Source organism: Porites lutea, chromosome 3 (genome assembly GCF_958299795.1).
Source record: "Porites lutea chromosome 3, jaPorLute2.1, whole genome shotgun sequence".
Taxonomy (NCBI): domain Eukaryota; kingdom Metazoa; phylum Cnidaria; class Anthozoa; order Scleractinia; family Poritidae; genus Porites; species Porites lutea.
In genome coordinates, this window is record NC_133203.1 from 6,368,299 (window position 1) to 6,389,109 (window position 20,811).

Consider the following 20,811-nt stretch of genomic DNA (forward strand, 5'->3'; position numbering starts at 1 on the left):
ATACAAAGAATTTTGCTTTTCGTCGGCGGCGGTTCCTTTTTTAAAATATTAAGAGTAATTATTTTTTAAATAGGGTTCAAGCTATTCTCGTTGTTCATCTTTTTTATATGTTAATCAGTCGTTATTGATATTTGAAAATTTGGATTCTGTGCAAGTGAAAATGCAGCTGTTTGAAATTGCAATTTGATTTGATCAAAAGTAAATTTAAAAATGGGTCATCGTTATAATTTAAAGATTCTGGGTTAAATAAAGACGGCTTGAACAATCGAACCAAGTAAATCCGCTCTCATTTATTTTCCAACCCAATAAAAAACTGGTTCAGTTACAATTGAGAATAATATCATAACAAATCGAATGTTAGATTTAAGGAACTTCGGTGCCATATAGTCCTAGACATTTAACGAAATCTTTTAAATCGCTTGCTCCCAATAGCGCCTAAACAAACAAAAATGTTTTTTTAATCAATAAAAGCTACACTAAGTCTTCGACGTGAGGCGTATTGACGAAGGACGACGAAAATCAACGGCAAAACGTTACGTTTTCACCTTTTTTATGCACGTAAAAAGAGCTGAAAATGAAATTGAATTAGACACGGAATCAGATTTCAATCTCAAGACTTACTGATTCCATGTATGTAAAACTTGCATTAGATAATGTTGTATTTGTCTAAACATAGCTTTATTTCTGAACGGTTATGCTGATGTCGTTTTAGTTCAATAATACTAAGTTGGCGGTTTCTGTTGATTTTCGTCCTACTGACTTTTCTTTTGTATAAGTCGGAAATGATTTGTCATCTTGTAGGTCCACTGTTCTAATAGAATTGATCTAATTCTAACTTGCAACACGGATTTATTAAATTACCCTTCTTGATATTTATTTGCAGTCTCTGGTGTTACCCGGTTTTTCCCATGCATAGTTAACGTTTTCCCTTCATTTTCGATTCTCTTCCGCGTATTCTTTAATTTCATATCCCGAGCAGGAGTACGCCCGCAAGCGAGCAACCTCAGATCTAAAATTTTGCCCAAGACGAAGATCAGATGCTCTCTCGCATTCGATTTGAGGAAAGCTTTGTCTATCAACCCGCTTGGCAGCGCCAGCATTAAAGTTTGCTGGCATTGTTGGGAGAGAAAATGCTCTCCTGCGTCTGTTCGGTATCGAAAACTTCTTTGTCACTTCCCCAGTGGATGTCGAAGACCGACGGATGACATCCTTAAACGCAGATGATCGCAAACAATATAAGGTTGGATTGATGGCACAATTAAGGTAGCCACTCCAATATGCAATTCTTCCCAGTAACCACGGTAGTTGTGATGCGTTGTCGAATACGACCGCCAGGGCAATGAGTAGAAAAAACGGCAACCAGCAGATGACGAATGTACCAAACATCAGACACAGAGTCACTGCAAGTTTTCTAGTCAAAGTACCTATTCTCGGCCCTTCTGTCGAGTTTCGGTTCAGTCTCTCTTCGTGCGCACGTACTTTGCAATATATTCGCGTGTAGCCAAACGACATAACAGAAACTGGTATAATAAATCCGACCAAGGCGAGAAACGTCAATTTTAATTTATCTCCCAAGCTGTTAGGAAACGCCAGCCCGCAATGTGCCGTGGTTGGGTTAAAAACAATATAGTTCCAACTCTCGAACGGGCCTAGGGAAAGCAGCGAAAATAAAAAGCAAAGAGTCCACAAGCCAACCAAATGAAACTTTGCGTTTCTCGGCGTGATATGCAACCATGAGCAAAACGGGGGTTTTACAACTGAGAAATAATTCTGGGAGGTGATTAAGGACAATGTGAGAATTGAAATGCAGAAAAAGAAGTTGTTTAGAAAGCCATTTATAATACACCAGTGTCTTCCCAGCGCAAATCTTCTTCGAATGCTGTTGAGGACAGGAAATGGCGTGCATAACGTGAGAGCACCAATATTTGCCACAGCTAAGTTAGCGAGAAAAACAAACGTTGGATTTCTCAAGTTCTTGTTTCTGTAAACAACGCTACATATATATAAGTTCCCAGCAACGCCAAAAAGAATAATGAAGCCAAGAAATACAGTCTGTATGATTGCTTCTTCACGTCCGTAAATCAACCAAATATCGGCGCTTCCTTGACTAGTATTTGACGGGGAATTCACTGACATCTTGCGAGTTTCTGGTTTCGACACGGCTGGCAAGGAGCTGCCAAGAACAATTCCTTAGCAGTAGTTCTATATGTGTTCTTCTTTTAGCATCTGTTATTGTTTCCGCTACAAATGTTTTGCGTCTTTTTCTGTATTATTTAATTGGCTCCCCTTGACAATATTGTGTCAGTCAAATTGAACCGACACAGTCCAATTTCTGTCTACAGCAGCTGAGTTCAACAAGACTAGGCTTAAGTAGATCATTATGTCAATCATGATTACAACTATCTTTATCACTTTCCTTTCTTTATTTTGACGACATGCTTAAAGGCCATACTATCCGATGGTGATGAGGTATCGCTGTTCCAAACTTTTCCAACCAAAAAGAACCCAAACGATCGACTACTTTTATCACGCCATCAATATTACGTCAAAATTTTGTAAATTTTCGGCGATCTCTTATTAAATCACCTACCTCAAGCCACAAATAACCGCTGTGAAAAGAACATTTAGATTGTTTTCGAGCTAGCAACCGTTATCCCAGAAACTCGACAATTAAACAAATTTATTCGGTTTTCCGTATAAGTGTGAAAAGTTAGTGTGCGGTAACAATGGTCTCAGACCAGTCGGCTCGTGTTTCAGACGAACTCGAACATTGTACCAAGGTGTAAATGTTCGGCGAAAGGCAGCTTATTGGCTGAATTTCGAGTAGAGAAACATAAAGAGATATTCTTTTTTGCATGTGAAGCAGCTAAGGATACTTTACCTTTTATGGCAACTTTTGTAGATGTCTGGCAATATAAACAGTCATTTTCTCAAGGCAAATTTAACCTTGGCAAATGAACCTTTCCTAAAACAGAACTTACAGTGCTGTGGCCTTAAAAAAGTCACAAACCCTAAAACTTAACCCTTTAAGCCCTAAGAGTGATCAGCGTCAAATTTCTCCATGTAACATCACTGCTTTATAAAACAGAGTGGTCATGAGAATTAAGGACATGATCACACAAGATGAATCTAATTGATGCTTCAACAAATTCTCCCCACTACTTGTATTGAAAACGCATAGGGATAACAAATGAGAATTTGAATTTTGATGTTAGGGTTTAAAGGGTTAAAAAGCTAAGCCATGTAAGCTTGGAAAGGACGTTAGCAAAGACTCGTCTTGTATGCTCGTGCAAATGGTGCAAGTAGCTTCTTTGTTTATTTTGGTCGAAATGGTATTCTTAGCGCTCTCATTAACGCCGTTAACGAGCGCAGCCTCGAAAGAGAAAAGGAACGGCTACTTCATTTAATTGTGTCTACACAGGGAACCCAAAAAGACAGAGGACTTTTGAGAAGCTAAAGTCTTGCGCCTGAATCGACTTTTCTCTTTGTAAACTGTCTTTGTATTATTTCTTCTTTTTTTTTTTCTTTTGCAAAGGGGAAAAGTTTAATAAATCTACAATTCCTTCGTGAGGGCTATAGTAAAACAGGTGAAATAGAAGACAGAATCTGCCAGCTGATCTGCTTCCATCGCTTTTAATTTTGACAGTTTTTTTGCCATTTTTTTTTTTTAGTATAATGAGGTTTTAGTTCGGCATTTATTTCGCACTCATTTAGGTAAATATTTAACAAATGACCTGTTATAAAACAAGACAAAGAAGCATGGAACGTGAAACAGAGCATTTAGTTAAAACCAACGTAGGAGTATTTTAGTTTTCGATGACAGTCGCGGTAGTTACTAAGTAATCTAAAACAAATGCAGATGTATACTTTTCAAATTCGAATTCATCTGATAAGCCACCGCATTTTTCGCGCTAGGAATGTATCAGTCTTCAATGGCAATTTGTTTACTTTTACTATTTTTCTTTTCCAGAATATTTGCTATTCTAATGTTTATTTTATGAGAAATTACGTAGAAATTTGCTGAAGAAAATGTCTGCGAGGTCACGTACTTAACTCTAGTTGCCTCTCAGTTCTGTTTTTACTAGCTTATTTAGAGCCAGCTTTATTTGTTTAAAGGCTGTCATCTTTCTCTACACGGGAACAAGACCTTATGGCTTTAATTATAATCCTCCCTTCAAAGTTTTTAAATATCGTAATTTTTACAAATGCTCTAGCCTAGCCTGTTCCAGGCGTTGGGATAGTGGAGTGCGGCGGGAAGGAAGTTTTTTCTGCTCACATGCATCTCTTTGCGCTGTCCCCACGATCTGAACGCCTGGATCTGAAGTATCACTCGAACGGAAGGGAGTGGATAACTGAGAAATCTTTCTTTCTTTCTTTCCGTTCTCGTCCCCAGAGCCCGTCGTTTCTTGGTCACGTGGTAGCGAAACGTCGTTACAAATTAAGCCGAGTGGCTCTGGGGACGAGAATGTTCTTTCCGTGAAAAGGAGGCCAAGAAGCGCATGCTCGCTAGAAACGTGACATCGAGGCTAGTAACTTCAAAATGGCGGCCAAATTCTCAAGATTTCACGAAAACCGTTCATATCAGGTAGCTGTAATGTTGCACTTTTATGAGTATATTCGCAGCAGAACATCTCGAGCGAGAAACGAATTAGAGCTCTGGGTGTACTTTTGTTATGAGTCTTCTTTTTTATGCTGTTACAGACGGGAAATGCAGACGTTTCCCAAATTTTTGACGACGATGAACCTACTGTGGAAAAGGCAACTTTGGACGCTCATATCGCTGAGGTATTTTGAATAGATCTGATTACTTTGGTTTTTAAGCTTAAATATTATTCCAGTTTTATTCTTAAGTCGGAAAATGGGGAGCAACTACAGAATGCAGGCCCATATCCTAAGGCCTATTTTTAAAATTTATTTGTCTAGATTTCTGGATGGATTTGAATGGTTGTTGGCAGAGGCTACTTTTCACACTACAGCTCACACAGCGAAAATGTAGCCTCTGCTTGCAAAGTACACGAATAATAGAGCTGGCAATCTTTTTTCCCAAGCTTTTGGTTTTTGCTTAATTCCCCAAACAGCTACATTTTTTGTGTGATATTCAATTGAGTTTCATAATCTGAGACAAAGAGTAAAACTAAAATCGGTCTGGTTTGAATTTCAAAGAAAATGTGAGTCACTACATTCACCATGGTTGCCATCACAAAAAAAAAAGTCAGGTGAAAATGAAAAGTTCTTATGGTCAGGGAAAGTCTGGGATAATCTCTGTTCTTGTCAAAGTCATTGAATTTAATGATTATTATCACCAGATTTTGGTGGTCACTGAATTTTTTTACATCAAGAGACAACCTGAAAGGTGGAAGGGGGTGACTCCTATATGAAAAAGGGCAAGGACTTGTGACAGAAAATTAGAATAAATTAGCCATAAGAAGAGCAAAAGGGTTTATGCTTGACGATTGATTAGGTCCAAATGTAGCGCATGATTCATGAAATTTTTCAAAAATAAAAAGTTTAATGTGATCAGTGAAATCAGTTACTGTATACCTGTGAAGCCTGATTCATCTTGTAAGATATGTGGGACACATGAATTATTTGTCGCATTGTACATGAAATCTACAGTATCGGACAAAATGGATTGAACAGCGCTGTCAGTTGCATTCTGTGCATTACGTTTTTGTACTGGTCAGTAACCTTTGACATCTGTTTTTTAGTGCCCTTTAAGATCACCCTACCAACATTCTAATAAGAAAAGAAGCTGCAATCATCAAATCAAATTGCGGAGTCTGATTCCTGATGGCTATGGTTTCGGTTTGTAATCTGTTTGATTGACAGGCGGGTGATGACTATATTCGTGACTCGTGAAATTGTTTTATAAAGCATGTGATATGTGAAATTTGTCAAAATTTGCACATGAAACAGGACTATGACCTCCCCCCAGCTTGCTGCTCTCTGAATAGCCTACATTGTATGTCATACTAAGATGTCCAACTTGCACCCCTAAACCAGATGACCAGTTTCCCAAAACCTTTCCTAAGGGATTCCCTTCAGACTCCAGTTGTTTAAAAGGTGGATAGTGCTATCCACTGGATAAATCCCTATCCAGTGGATAAAACAATATTTATTGATTTCCCTAATACTTATCCACTGGATAGTGATTTATCTGGTGGATAGCTCTATCCCACGTTTGAACAACTGGGGCCAGTATGGCAACTCAGACTGTACTATAAGACATAATTAAATAGTCAATCCTAAAGACTGTTCTTGGGTGTTTTGCTTTGATTTGGCTAGTACTGCCCGAATTGTATCATCCTCCACTTGTATAGGAAAATATTGGATACCAGATGGCTCTCAAACTGGGCTGGACTACTGGATCAGGATTGGGGAGGAAGAAGCAAGGTATCATATCATCATTCTTGCACCATTCTAACTCAGCAGCCATTATCATTTAGAAGGTGCACCTTTCAGTTCAACCTGGACATTCATGCCAAAATATCATGTTACTTTGATTGGAAAATATGAATGGAAATTTTAGCCCAATACCCACTACCAGACTGCAAGGAGAGGCCCTTCAACCTTCCTAGAAAGATTGTAGGGCCTCTACTTGCAGGGTAACTACCCACCTGTACTCTCTTTAAAAGTATTTTCATGTTAAATTGTGCCAGAGCTTTTCTAAGGGAGTGAAGCTTACAATAAGGGCCCAATGGAAGTGGAAGAAAAAAGACAATCTTGTTGTGTCATTTTCTAGTTTAATAAACAATGTTTTAGGCAGTTTTGCTAATCTTTTAACCTTGATAGTAATGAAATATGGGAACATATGGTTTAATGCACTTGACTTAACGATTAATACATTATTTATTTTAAGAGTAGAAGTTATAGTGCATTTTTTGCATTATTAGTGCTACAAAGGTCTTGCTTGTTTCAGCAGGAAATTTGCAGTATTAACCACTGTGTTGTTCTTTTAGGTCGTACAGAGCCAATCCCTTTAGTCAGGAAGGAAGATTCTCTCTGTCTTGGTCGTCTCACTATGGAGGTATGTTTGTAACATAATATTATTTAGTTATTTTAGTGGGTGTTAAGAAAGAGTAAAAGGCCTTTTTCCTTGAAAGGTTTTCCCCTTTCGGTGGTATCACTTGCACCTTTAAAACAGTCGACTCGAAAGATGAAGGTTCCACAGCATGGTCGGGTAAACCAGATTCATCCTATTTGAGAATTACAATCACAAGAATTATCAACTCAAGAAATGTCCGGCTCAAAGGACCATATAAAGAAAGAGTAGAAGGCCTTTAGGTTGCCTTCATGATTTACTCCATTGGAATGAACAGCAAAACATTTTACAGCTCAGGTAAAGCACATAGGTTTTTTCCTTTGATCTCATGATTTAGTACAGTCTCACAAATGGAAAGGCATGTGACGTGTGCATACAACTAAAGTGGGACATACCTTATGTGATACAACATTCCAAATCCATTCTCTCATTTTCCGAAACGTTTCTGTGGTGGTTGTAGTTTGAGCAGGCAGATGAAGCAACTCGCAATAGAAAGGTGATGGAGATAGAGAAAGAAGACACTGATGAACTACAACAAAAATATCAGGTTAGTTGTTTTCTGAACACACAGCTTTTGCTAACTTAACATGTCAGCACACTATTGCCTCTCATGAAGACTGAATATGGCAAGTTATTGGGGGCTTAGGCTGTGTCTGCCCTATACCCAATAGCCTTTTTTTGCCACCATGAAAAGCTATTTGGTATGGTATGAACAGCAATAGCACAGAACTAGAACAAGTCGTTCACAAATGTCAAACTTCAGACCAGAACAGTTTAGTACACCAAATCCTAATCCTCACTTCTGAAAATTTACTTCTGTCTGAATGGGTTCCAGTCATTGCTCCTACTCATTTATTTCCTACTGCTGTCCTAATACCAGTTCACTTGAAGCATGGCAGAAACCTCTCCAATATGTGATGATCTACTTCCAAGATCGGGGCGGTGCAACTTTGCTCTGTTACATAAAAATTGCCTTGAAATCACTGTTCCTATGAGCAATGAGAAGCAGCATCTGGTGTGTTTTTCATGTTCGCACAAGAGCTATCTGGTGTTACTAACGTGAATGCCTCAGTGAGGTAAACAAGAATTATGAGGCCTCTTAGTGTTAAAACCCTTTCCAGTGTTCTTACTGGGCTGTAGCCTTTTGGGATTCCCACAAACATAAAACATACGGCATAAAACAGTGCATTAAAGCCAAGAGAATGTGCCCCCTAATGATAAGCCAGCAGAATGCACTGAAGTTCATAGTTGAGCAATCTTTTAAAGGACGAAGGAAATACTCTGGCTTTTGATAGAACAGCCAAGTGACAAATAATTAATTTTCTCCTAACAATAATATTCATACATCCTCGAGAGAAAAGGTTATAAGAATTGCTATGATCTCCACACGGAAAATGCTTTGATCTTTTATCAAATTTTCTCAACTGATTCTTTAAAGAAATGTATGGAGATCAGTCATGTGGATACTAAAGAACACTGTCTTTCTCAACTACTTTCTCATCACTTCATACAATGTAAGTAGGTTGAGTATGATTGTCTCAGTGAACATAGTCCTGAATAGGACTGTTGTTGACAGTGACTGACATTTCAACAATCTGTGTGGTAGTTATCTTCAGAGTCAAAGTGAGTTTTATCACAGCAGTTGATGGTATTAAACTCTTGTTATTGACCTGATTAGTCAATTAAGTCGAGATATTATTGGTCGTCTGTCAGTAATGAAATGTATGGAGATCTACTTATGAAATGACTCCTGGGTTCAAACCTTTTAAGCTGTCTTTCCCAAGTGGGTATGGTATCATGATTCGTACAATCTTGAAAAGGTCTTGAATTTTACTAGTCATCTTGAAAAGTCCTAGAATTCAATTTAGGCCCTTGAAAAGTACTTGATTCCTTCAGTAGCTCTTGAAAAGTCCTTGAAATTCACAACCTTGTCTACGCCAGAGACCTTTTTCTGTAAAATTAGATTATTTTGCAGAGGAAAATTTGGCTCATCCTCAGTGTAAGAATCTGTAAAACTCACAGTTAATGTAAAACCATTTTTGTACATGAACAATATTTTATTTCTGTCTCTTTATTTCAAATGCTATTTCCATACCTCAGATGCAATTGCAAGTCATACCCAGTCATTTTGCAAAGTCTTGTTGCAGAAAGGATTTTAAAATAATGTGATCAACGATAGTGGAAGAAGTAAAAATTGTAAATGACTCCATGACGGCTTTTAGTCAATACGGTAAACAAATCTTAGTCCTAGAAAAGTCCTTGAAATTTGTTTGTCTGAAGTTGCACAAACCATGGGTATTCTTGAGGAAGATGTGGCCCATCCTCAGATTCATTCCAGCTTCCTAAAAACACCATTTAAACATCTTGACTCCACAACTATGTTTTCTTACTCTCATACCCCTCAGCCAATCAGAGCATGCATGCTATCTTTGCTGTTTTATAATAATAAATGTGAATTTATGTTATTCTTAGAATGAGCAGGAAAAGGAAAAAGCCATCGAGGAGAGTTTACGGGATTTGAAAGAGATGTTCTACTGTGAACTTTGTGACAAACAGTATTTTAAATACAAGGAATATGATAATCACATCAACTCTTACGACCACGCACATCGGCAGGTATAGAATAATCTGGTAAAAATATTCTCTTCCCAATAGGCTTTTGTACAGTGTACATTACACTAACATTTTTATGAGCATTTCAGTGGAATTTTCTCAGAAAATTATTTTTTTCGGGGAAAATGAAAATTAAAGAAGTTTTTAAGAGAAAATGAGCACCTAAAAGCAAATTCTAAAGTACAAAAACAAATGGCACCCTTATTAAGCCATTTAGACGATTATCTTTTGCTGTACTAAAAACCTTTAACTTTTACAAGTTGTTATACCACTTGAATGTTTTTGTTAGCATTAAATTTAAATGGAAAATAGCCTCTGAGCATTTCAGTGACTTTATTGGGGGAATCTGTACATTATAGTGGCTAAATGCAGCATTAAGGTGGAGTATTTTAGGGGGGAAACTAAATACATGAAGTACAGGAAAATTCTGTGGAAAGAGACAACCTCTTAGTCATGCTGTCAGTTGAATGTTTCTGACAAATTTAGCTTTATGTCAGTTAACTGTATTGAGACTAATTTTAAAAGGCTTTTTTTCAATACATTTATTTTGATTTGATCCACATACTGACTTAGCTGCTTTTAGAGCTTCTAATAAAGTGCATTTCCATGGCAAGATAAATCCCTTCTGTTTATATGTAGTTTATACATTTTGCAGAGACTCAGGGAATTGAGGCAAAGAGAGTCAACCAGAAATATATGTAAGTTTTTTTGTACTTACTGGTTATATAGAATTAAACTTTTATATTTGTATAACGAGATTAATGTAACCTTGAAAAACTGTGAAATATTACTATAATGCAGTTTTTTACTTTTACGGTTACCCCAGAACAAGAGCAGTTATGGTACTCTGGTCATCATCATTACACTGTCATGACAAACTGTCAAACCTGCATATAATGGTCACCCTATGGAAATGGTCAGCTGACAGAACTTTATACATGTATACAGGGTGACTGCCATATACAGGTTTTCTTTAAACTCTACTGGAAAGTAATGAATAATGTTTTTATGTGGAAATAACTACTGTATTTAGATATTTGAAAGGTGAGCACAGTCTGGTAATAAGGCATAAAGCAAATGCACATGCTAAAGGCCCGGCATGCCCAATCAATGAAATTCGATAATCAATAGTAATTTAAATCGATGAAAATGGAAGGTCAAAAAAGTTTCAGCCGTTTTCATCATTTATGTCTATTGTCAGCCACTGAACAGTAAAAGACCACATGACCTCCCAGTAAAGGAAAAGCGGCACGAAAACATTTTCTCAATCCGCACTACAAATCCTCCAATACAGACTTTTTTCCTTAAGGACAAGGTGTAATTTATTAGCAAGGGGTTAATGCCTTGTAGGCATGCCAAATCCCCTTGATACGTTTACATGAAGGCAAAAACACGTTTTGTGGAAAGCATGAGGCTTGTTAACACTTTCAGAGTTTTCAAGTTTGCTACACAATCAGTGAATGAGATTTGAAAAATATTATCAACTCTTTTTGTTTTAAATCATTGGTCCGACATTGCACCCTTCCCACACCCCTCCCTGCAGGCCTGTACTCCTGCCCCGCTAGTGACAATGTAATGAGCTTTTGAATCAAGTTTGTTGTGATTTGCTAATTGTTTGATTGTTATCCAATTTGGTGGCCATTTTGCACTGGTGGACGGCCGATTTTGAGCAAGTCCCCGATACACTCCTTTATGACTGGTGTAGTTATAATAATAATACTAGGGTATCTAAAAGATAGTAATGCTGCGGCACATTCTGTTGATACTGGCATTAGTTAGGCAGTAAGACTTAAAAGAATCGAAAATGACGTTGAATGTCCTATTGACATGTTGGAAAGTACTAGAATAATTACTCATGATTACTATCAGTCTATAGAAAGAACTCGTGGGAACGTTGTTTAGAAAATGATCAAGTGGTTATCAACTCTGGTTTTCCCACAGTAAATTGTAGGAAATAATAGAAATTCAGATTGTTTATCCATATATTTAATATGCGGTGCACGATATTTTCTCTGGAAACACAATACTTTCCTTGCTGTTGGTTGCACTTCATTAAGTAACAGTTATTTAGCTATATATTTATAGAAAACAACAACACAAAAAACGGAAAAAAAAAGAAAGAATGAATAAATAATTCGGAAGGACTCGAACCCTGCACCTTCGGCTCCACGCGACTACACCTAACCACTACACCACAGAAGCTGACTCCGTAATTGTTAGGAAAAGTCTTTCATTTTATTCCTTTTCCTTGAAACTTCAGCCGGCAAGATGATCACCAGCCGCATTAACCGAAGCTATTAACAGTGAAAAAACAATGTAAACGCATATTCCATGGCAATGAATGAATGACAGAACGTAATTATGCTTTTCAAAACGCCGATACACGTCCTCGTCTGCAAAGTAGGACACAAAACATATGTTTTGTTATCTCGATTTCCGCTGTTATTTTGAAGCGAATGGTCAAAATCACATCCATTTCCGGCTCATACAGTTTCTTAAGAATAGCATTGCAAGACATTTTCTCACTTTCACATCACCTTCTAGCAAGCTGGAATTTGTATATCCCCCGTGTTGCGGAGTCGAAGAGCAAATGCTCATATTCTCGTCAGGTTTAACACCTGGACGAGTCAAAGGCTCTTGAATTGAAATTAACCATCGTACTCATCTGAAAGACTCCTGCGTGTCTTAAAATTTGGTAAGACCTCTAACCGTGCTGTAGAAAATTTGCCACAAAGAAAACTCTAAGTCTGAGCAGCGAACAATGCACTCTCTCACCCATCCGAGAGAGTGCTTTTGATGAAAAGAAAAAGAAGCCCAGGTTAAAATTTAACCTTGGGTTAGCGCTAACAGGGGTTCGAACAACTGGGCCCTAGCTACTTGGAGGTTTGAGCTGTCTACTAGGGTAAAGTGAGAAAGCCTGCAATTGACCATGAAATTCAATTGGCAAGCTGCCTACTCTCACATTCTTGCTGTCTATGTTAAAACTTATTGAGAACCCTGAACTTTACAGAAAACATAAGGCAAATTTTGCTAAATTATCCGGTGACCGCAATATATAGGATGACCGCTATATACAGGGCTGTTATATACAGGTTTGACTCTAACCATGTTGTAGCTTATGCCATGAATGATGAGATTTTGTAATGTACCATGTTTTTTCAGTGTATTTTTTACTTCCATGTTAACTTAATTGTAGATGCAAAAAAGAAGAAGGAACAGAAACAGATGGAAAAAGAGATGCAAAGGCTACATCTTCTTGCTGGAACTGGATCTTTTTCTAAGTAAGTTAAGGCTTATTTTTTTAAAAAAATAGACAGTCTCTGACTGCATGTGGCTGCTGTTTTATTACTGTAGAATATTATAGTAAAAAATCAAATCTTGAACAAAAGAAAGAGGTAGATAAAATAATAGAAAAAGGCCAAAAGGGAAAGCTAGGGTTTAATCACCCTTTAATCTAAATAAAAATTTATTTTTACTGTCAACAGATCCAATGCAGGATTCAATATAGCATTTAAAACGTCATCAAATACGACAACTGGCAGTTCTGGATTCAAGCCAATCACAGTACAGCAAGGCTTTAAAGCTGTCCCACCCCCACCCCCGGACAATCTACCTCCTCTACCTAGTGAGCCAGCCCCACCCCTCCCTAATGAGCCAGCCCCTCCCCTACCACCACCCCCACCAGGAGATAATCAAGCAAAGAAACCATTCAGTTTCAGGATGGGTGCGTCTTCTGGCAATGCAAGTGAGGCAGAAACACCTGGAACAGCCACGCCCCCAAAACAGGGTTTTTCATTTAACATTGGAAAGAAGAAAGGTCCAGGCATGGTGCAGTTTGGAATGAAGTCTAAACCTGTTAAAAGCACTGCTTCTGCATTTGCAGAATCAAGCAGTGAAGAGGAGGAAGAGGAAGAAGAACAAGAAGACCAGCGAGTTTCATTTGAGAGTGAGCAGTTGACTTCTACTCCAACGCAACAACAAGACACACTGGAGAAGGTAATCGAGTATGCAGATACTTTGAGGATCAAGTCAGCTCTGCGTCCAAAATTGTTAATCAGATTCGTAAAGGGGACAGAGCAGGGAGGAATTCTTCCTGGGACTATACAAACTGAGCCTACAGATAAAAAGACTGAGGATGGAAATGTTAAGAAAAGATCATTCAAGGAGAAGAAAGAGCTGAGACACAGTGTGGAAAGAGGGGAGTCAGGTGATTCTGATGAGGAAGAAAGGGGTGATGTCAAGAAAAGGACTTTTACAGAGGGGAGAGATGTCAGGCTAAATTTAGACCGGGATGATTCAGCTGATTATGAAAGGAAAAGTTATGGCGACAACAAGAAGAGGTCGTTTAAAGAGAGAACTGGAAGAAGACGTAGCATGGATAGAGAAGAATCCAGCAGCAGTAGTGGAAGCGAAGCAGAAACCACCAAGAGTGTGGATAAAAAGCAAAAATCATTTGAAGAGAAACAAGAATCAAAACAGAGAAAGGAAAAAGATTACTCTGGGAGAAAGGAGCGGGATTCAGCAGACAGAAGAAAGGAGAGCTATTACAAGGAAAAATCAAAAGATTATAAAGACAGGAAAGCTATGGGTGATAGGGGAGGTGATAGGTATAAACAGTCAAAAGGTTATGACAATAGCAAAGGGTCCAGAAGGAATGACTCTAGAAAGAGAGAGAATGAAAAATATGATTATAAAGAGTCAAGAGAGGAGGGATCTACTTATACCAAGAGATCATCTGGCAAGAGAAATGACTCTTATGAGGGAAAAAAGAGAATTTAAGTAGAAATGGCAGGGGCCAAAGATGAGAGAACCTGAGTATGTTTTGAGTTTTCTGTAGTGTATGGCACAAAGCTGTTTGCATTAAGTCAACAATTTTGGTCTCTTGATAAGGTAATGACTCTCCATCCATTTATGTCAGGTAATGTGCAGATGGTCTGGGGATTTTGTTCTATCCTGAACGTCCCAGATCTTATCGATAACAGAAAATCACAGACTTCATATTATGCCGTAAGTGGTGATCAGTTTTCCGTAATACAGTCGAAACTCTATGTGCGACCACCTTTTGTAAGCAGCCTCATAATCAAAACACCAAAATTTTCCCAGTCAAATCACTATAATTATTTAGAACTTCTTGTAAAGAGCCATATTTCCAAAGTGACCGCCTCCTCTTTTTTGGATGAGCATTTTAGAATTTTCCATTGTTTTTATCCTCCTGTAAGGGACCACTCAGGACATGGCTTGATATGTGTAGTCGCCGTATGTGCATCGCTACTCACACAGGGTCTTGAATTCTTTGCTTATAAGCCCCTGCTGCACAGGCTAACTGCCCATTGAAACACAAAATTATGTGTTGTTAACATGCTCTGTTACGTGAAAACAGTAGTTGCCTTCCCCCCCCCCCTCTGATGAAATCAGAAACCGTTCAATTATCACAACAATGACTCTTTTTCTGTGTATTTGTTTTAATTTAAGCAAGCAAACATTCAAGTTTCTATCTTGAATGCCCAAGTGATTAAATTGCTTACAAGTAAAACCCTTCAGTGGCATCAAATAAGCGCATAATAGGGCATGAATTTTTCTAGTATTTACAACTATAAATACCTATACGTAATAAATTGGCATCTTTGTTATACTTGTTTGTCATGTTCAGCTATTTTATGTTTTCAGAACAACATCATTTGAGTACAACTAACCAAAATTCACTTTCTGTTGCTTTCTTATTCAAGTTTAACAATTCAAGTGAAATAAAAAACAGCAAAAGAGGTTAATTTGCGTAAGAAAACAACTTTGGAATCTTTAGTCAATGAATGTGCACATCATTAAAGTGGTCAGACTACCAAGACAAAAAATCAATAATTCTGTGGAAAACACAATTCTGGCAGATTTTACTTTGTACACCTAATGTGTCACCAGTGTTTGTTTCTAGGTAATAAATAGTAAAAAGAGTAACAAAATTCTATTTTTTTGCAAAAATAACATTATTAGTAATGAACAAACACATCCATCATAATGGTCCTGTCTCTTAACAGGCTCCTCTAGAGCTTGTCCATAAATTCTTCAGTTATTTTCTTAGACTTTCTTTAGGAGAAGACACAACTCTAAGATGGAAACTTAGATGTTTTGTCAGTAGTGATCAATAGTAATCTATCGTAGAGAGAGTTGAAAGTATCAATATCAATTTTGACAGCCATTTCAATTTTTAATATTATTATTATTATTATTGGCCGGCATGTGCAAGTTCTGCAACCAAGAATTCATTTTTGGTCTCAATGGGCAGAAAATTGAAAATTCTCTCTGAATATTAGCCTGTGGGGAGCAGGCCTTTTTTTCGGCTAGTTCCACCTGCCAGGAAAGTAGCGGGTAAAACAAGAGCCGAAAAAAGCATCTGCTCTGAATATCTAATCCTTTACTGAAAGTACTGTAAGCCAGTTTCTTACTTCTTCCTGAAGAAATCTGAGTTCCAGACCTCGCACCAATTATTGACCAAATAATATTTTTATTATTTAAAATGGCTGGCACAAAATTAATATGAGTTAGTGTAGTTCTATTGTAATACACCGCCCCCATCAACTTCGCAGGAGTTCTTAAAAGTATTTTACAAGTACATTAAAGTTGTTTTCATCCTTCTGTTTTCAGCTACTATTCATCAATAGACTCGGGTATTTCATTTCCATCTATAACCAGGGAGTGGATGATTCCATCTTTCTTTTTTCCTGAGCTGATGGCTTTTATGTAGCAGTTGTGGCTTCCCCATTGGAAATGTGTTTCTGTTCCATCATCCACAAATTCACCCTGATTATAAAAAAAAATTAACATGCTCACATTAACTGTTACTTCTTGCTCTACCAAAGTAGTTTGACCAAAATCAGACAAAGAAAAACCGAAAGTACTGCTATAGACGCGATGTGTCACTTGATTCACAGACTTGTAAGCTAAAACTACCTTACAAGACTCCATCATTCACTGTAAGAGTAATAACACGGTATTTTTTGACATCATCAGGTTGCTCAATCGATCCTCTCATTCTACAAGTTGTATGCTGTTTATTATTTTGCATCTTGAGAGATGCTTATGTGGCCCTGTTAATAGGGTAAAATTCCCGACATGCGACATGGACATGAAACAGCCACATAAGACTAGATGAAATGGCGACAAATGGCATGAAGATAGTTTAAATAACAACAGGGACATGGCCCACTCCTCAAAACACAAAACGACTATATTTGAATTCAGACTAGGGACATATGTACTCCCCCCCCCCCCAGAGATGCTGCAGAGACATAGGGTGCAGGTGCAGTAACAAAATCACTGCATATTTAGTACACAAGAAAAGGACACCAGCCATGAAACACAATCCTACTCTGCCAATAATATTTTAATAACACTTCTTGCCACTTGTTAGTAAAAAACATTTTCTCTGTACACCACACAGAAAATTATGGGAAAACATTGATTGAGGCAAAGTTTCCAACAAGATCAAATCATTCCAATTCAGGTTTCAATCAAAATTTTGATAACTTCTCAAAGAACTAACCGTGGAAACAAGAATTCTGGAAATGGAAAGGTAAGGTTTGGTTGGACTGGACCAACCATTCAGTGAGGGCCACCTCTCAAGGTGGACCACTTTTTCCCCAAAATTTTCACCTGAACTGATCCCTTCTATCTATAGAGTGTTTTCACTCATGTGGCCAGCATCTATGCAAATTTATTGAATCAAAAGAAAGTGTTTGCATAAGAAAAGAGTTAAACTACCAGAGGATTGGTTTGGGACACCAACATGGCCACCATTTCATTGTTTTTGGACACCAATATGGCCACTGCGACGTCATGTGAAAACACTCTATAGTTCGACTGAAATTGCTGGAAATGTTGGCATAATGGCAAGCACTCCAAGAAATGTGCGCAGAAGAGTAAGGAGAATATGTGATTATATGCTAAAGGTAAGGAAATAACAATTAGACTTACAGCAGTTTCTACAACACCTCCATTCACCCACACTTCCATCGTGTCCTTCTCTAGAGAGAGAATCAAACAATACACTTTTCAAAACATTCGCATGTAATTAAGAAGGATCCATTAGGAAATTGAGTACCGGTATTTTTTCAGTGGACAGAAACCTTGTACCAGAATAATTTGAAACATTAGATTCGATTTTACACTTTCCAAGGGCTATAAATGTAATAAATAATTAGTTATGTGATAACTCCAAAGAAAGGTTTCTCATAGGAGACTGAGAAAACCACCTTAAAAAGGTTAAAATTTCACAACATGAAAATTATCTTATTTTCAAGGGCTCCTAGTAGAAATTGTCTTTGGTGTTATTACAGATAACTAATTACATCTATAGCCCTTGAATAGTGTGAAAACGAATGTGATATGGCTTAAAATATTCTGGTACAAGGTTTATGTCCAATGACAATTAAAATTACTTAATTTCCTGATGGATTCCATCTTAATATTGTGAGTGTGTTGTTGTGGTAGAGGGAGATTTGTGTTTTTTTTTTTGAAAACCGTCTTTGGATCACGGATGCAAACAGGTTCTTAATGGAAAATGGTGTGAAGAAAGGGACGAGAATCATGCAGTAGGCTATGGACTTTCTTTAATCACAACCAATCCATATACTAGAATGTGGTGTCACGGTCAGAAAATAATGCTGAATAGAGTTCTAAAGTGAGGATGTCATAAAAATTAAATTTTGAAATCATGGGATTTGTTGGGATATTTTGAAAAAACAATGTCTGAAAGGCCTACTTACCAAAAACTAGCATTGTGGGGCAAATTGTCTCAGAGATACTAGTCCGGTTTTGCTTTGATGACTCCATGCAAATCCTTCTAAATTTGACTCAGTTCCTAATGTTATGAACTGAGTAAAATGTAGAAGGATTTGTATGGATTTATCAGAGCATAACTGGGCTAATATCTAAAAGACAATTTCTTTGCCCTGGAATGCTTATTTTTGGCAAGTGGGCCTTTTGAATGTTGTTCTTTCATAATACCCTGAAAAATCGCATAATTTCACAAATTTAATTTTTAATGACGTCACACTTTAGGACTCTATGTTGACAACGTCAAGATGAATATAGACCTCAGTTGATGGTACCCCTAACAAAGGCAAAATTCTTGCACCCTATGCCCCACCAAAGAGCCTTTTCACACTCCAGGCCACTTCCTTTCATTATAAGCTCCCATACACATACAATGTACATCACCATTAGACTATAGCCCAGCACAAGCAACTCCTATCCTAAGTGTATAATAATTATTATAGTGTAGATTGTTCACAGTCCCCTATTTTTTGGTAAGATCATCAGGTTGAGCACTTACCATTATGGGTGGCCATCTTGGTTAAACAGGTACCAAGGGAGCAGGCTTTGGGGTTTATAGCAGTTTTGGGGGGAAAGAAACAAGGGTAAATAAAAATATTTTTCTAGCCTCCTTCCGACCCCCCCCCCCCCACGTAAAGTTGATTTGATACCCCTCTCCAGGCTCGAATCAGTACATTTGTACAGTAACTGTAAGTGCTTTACTTAATGGCCTTAGGGAAATTAGGGACTGTCAACAGGGTGACAATGGCATTTTCACAAGCCAACAATATCTATTTTTAACCACATTTTAGTTAACCTTTTCCAGCGAAAGGGAACCTCCATTCCATGTCTGTGTGCTAATTTAGTCATCAGAATGTCAAAAAATACCATTCACTGGTATCTACGTTTTTGCTGAATGGTTTGTGGGACTTAGCTATATGATGGTCTTAATAAACACTGAATCTAAAAATAAACTGGTCTCTGAAAATTTTCTTGTTGTGAATCATGGATAATCATGGAAGTTATGGCAAAAACCATTAAAAAAATCTTCCCAAGTCAAACATTATGTCTACACAGTGTAAATGGCAGAGGACACAAAACTTGCATCATGAATACGTACAGACAAATTTCAATTCCAAATTCTTAGAGTGAAGGAAATTGTTTTACAGTATCTAGAGAATTATTGAAAAATCAGAGGAAAATAACTACAGAAATAGTCAGTTTTGGTATATCAGGAAGTTTGAGAGATCAAAGGTTCCATATATTGCTCTGCAGCTGCCAATGTTTGTCACCGTACTTGAGGGCTGCTCTGACACTTTTTCATTTCAACCAGTAAAGTTGTTCTATTGTGTCATAATTTCTGCCAAATTTTGCATTTTGACACTGAAAACAAGAGTACTGGCTTATTCTCTTCCAATCGCAACGATGATAATCAAACACCTGCCATTAGGTGTGTAAATTCGGAAAACAAAGCGTTAAAAACACAAATTAATCATGCCTTTTGAGCCTGGTACACTTTATTCCATAGGACAAAAACATTGGATTTTTTTTTTGCATGTGATACTTGGACTTGATCATACACATAAATTCCCACAATGTAGCTCCATCAAATTTTCCTGAATCCGAACTTTGTTTGTATGAAAACTTAAGGCTTACTGTAATTTGCGAAAGGTGGGAATACAGCACTTTAAGATCAATTCAGGGTTTATCTGCAGGACAACATTTGACAGGTGTTAAAAGGATAATGGTAATAACAAAAAAATCAATAAATAAAGCATTTTAAACTCACCCAGCACCATTCGTGTTTCGAACCCATCTAAAAGAAATGTCCATACTTTGGCTGTTTTCTTGCGATTTTCTACAAATTTCTTGAGGGGTTTTCCATCAATTTCAAGGGTGTATTCATATTGAAAACCGCTAACCGCTTCGATATGTATCGTTGCCCTTTTCCCACCGACGTTAAAACTCTCCTTTCCCACAAGTCTAAACATCCAGTTGTGTCGAATGACTTCTACATTGTCAACTACAATAACTCGCTTTCCAGTGGTCGTCCCATGTTCAAATTGAATTCTGTGTTTACCATCCGACAGAGCGATGTCCCAAGTTGCTACAACATCGCGGAATCTATCATCGGTCATTTTCGCGGTCGATTAAATCACCTTGGTGAGCGATTAGATTTCCAAAAAGCGGCGGTTTCAAACTTAAACTCAAACAGTAAAGACGCAGCTTGCGTTACGTTTTAAGGGCTATTCCAGGTGCATGTAACTTAACCTTTTGGCAACACAGATGGAAAAAAGATGATTGCAACTCGATTTTACTTCCACTACTGCCTCGTTTCCAAAATCGTGAGA

The 20,811-nt window shown here is 37.6% G+C and overlaps 3 protein-coding genes across 4 annotated transcripts; 1 reads left to right on the forward strand and 2 right to left on the reverse strand.

Moving 5' to 3' along the window:
* Window positions 1–2,759, reverse strand: LOC140930297 (histamine H2 receptor-like). Its single transcript, XM_073379980.1, has one exon. It carries the CDS (start codon window positions 2,134–2,136, stop codon window positions 931–933), a length of 1,206 nt encoding a protein of 401 aa, XP_073236081.1. The 5' UTR covers window positions 2,137–2,759; the 3' UTR covers window positions 1–930.
* Window positions 2,760–4,490: 1,731 nt separating this feature from the next.
* On the forward strand, window positions 4,491–15,122 carry LOC140930296 (uncharacterized). 2 transcript variants are annotated; one of them, XM_073379978.1, is made up of 9 exons: window positions 4,491–4,585; window positions 4,702–4,785; window positions 6,321–6,393; window positions 6,960–7,027; window positions 7,503–7,589; window positions 9,515–9,658; window positions 10,311–10,353; window positions 12,852–12,936; window positions 13,141–15,122. In XM_073379978.1, the coding sequence occupies exons 1-9, from the start codon at window positions 4,541–4,543 to the stop codon at window positions 14,432–14,434; spliced, it is 1,923 nt and encodes a 640-aa protein (XP_073236079.1). In that variant the 5' UTR covers window positions 4,491–4,540; the 3' UTR covers window positions 14,435–15,122. The 2 variants fall into 2 exon arrangements, with proteins under 2 accessions (XP_073236079.1, XP_073236080.1); XM_073379979.1 differs by having other exon boundaries at window positions 4,530–4,585; window positions 6,286–6,393.
* Window positions 15,098–20,753, reverse strand: LOC140930298 (fas apoptotic inhibitory molecule 1-like). The gene is made up of 3 exons (XM_073379981.1): window positions 20,250–20,753; window positions 17,621–17,670; window positions 15,098–16,447 (listed from the first exon to the last, which is right to left on the reverse strand). Exons 1-3 carry the CDS (start codon window positions 20,596–20,598, stop codon window positions 16,295–16,297), a joined length of 552 nt encoding a protein of 183 aa, XP_073236082.1. The 5' UTR covers window positions 20,599–20,753; the 3' UTR covers window positions 15,098–16,294.
* Window positions 20,754–20,811: the final 58 nt, after the last annotated feature.

Excerpts from the sequence above, each read along its gene's own strand:
- LOC140930297 (XM_073379980.1), bottom strand. The coding sequence starts at position 2,136 with ATGTCAGTGAATTCCCCGTCAAATACTAGTCAAGGAAGCGCCGATATT.
- LOC140930296 (XM_073379978.1), top strand. The coding sequence starts at position 4,541 with ATGGCGGCCAAATTCTCAAGATTTCACGAAAACCGTTCATATCAG. Across the intron at positions 4,586-4,701 it reads ACGAAAACCGTTCATATCAG|ACGGGAAATGCAGACGTTTC; the intron begins GTAGCTGTAATG and ends ATGCTGTTACAG. Across the intron at positions 9,659-10,310 it reads ACGACCACGCACATCGGCAG|AGACTCAGGGAATTGAGGCA; the intron begins GTATAGAATAAT and ends TACATTTTGCAG.
- LOC140930298 (XM_073379981.1), bottom strand. The coding sequence starts at position 20,598 with ATGACCGATGATAGATTCCGCGATGTTGTAGCAACTTGGGACATCGCT. Across the intron at positions 17,671-20,249 it reads CGAAACACGAATGGTGCTGG|AGAAGGACACGATGGAAGTG; the intron begins GTGAGTTTAAAA and ends TTCTCTCTCTAG. Across the intron at positions 16,448-17,620 it reads GAGGTGTTGTAGAAACTGCT|GGTGAATTTGTGGATGATGG; the intron begins GTAAGTCTAATT and ends TTTTATAATCAG.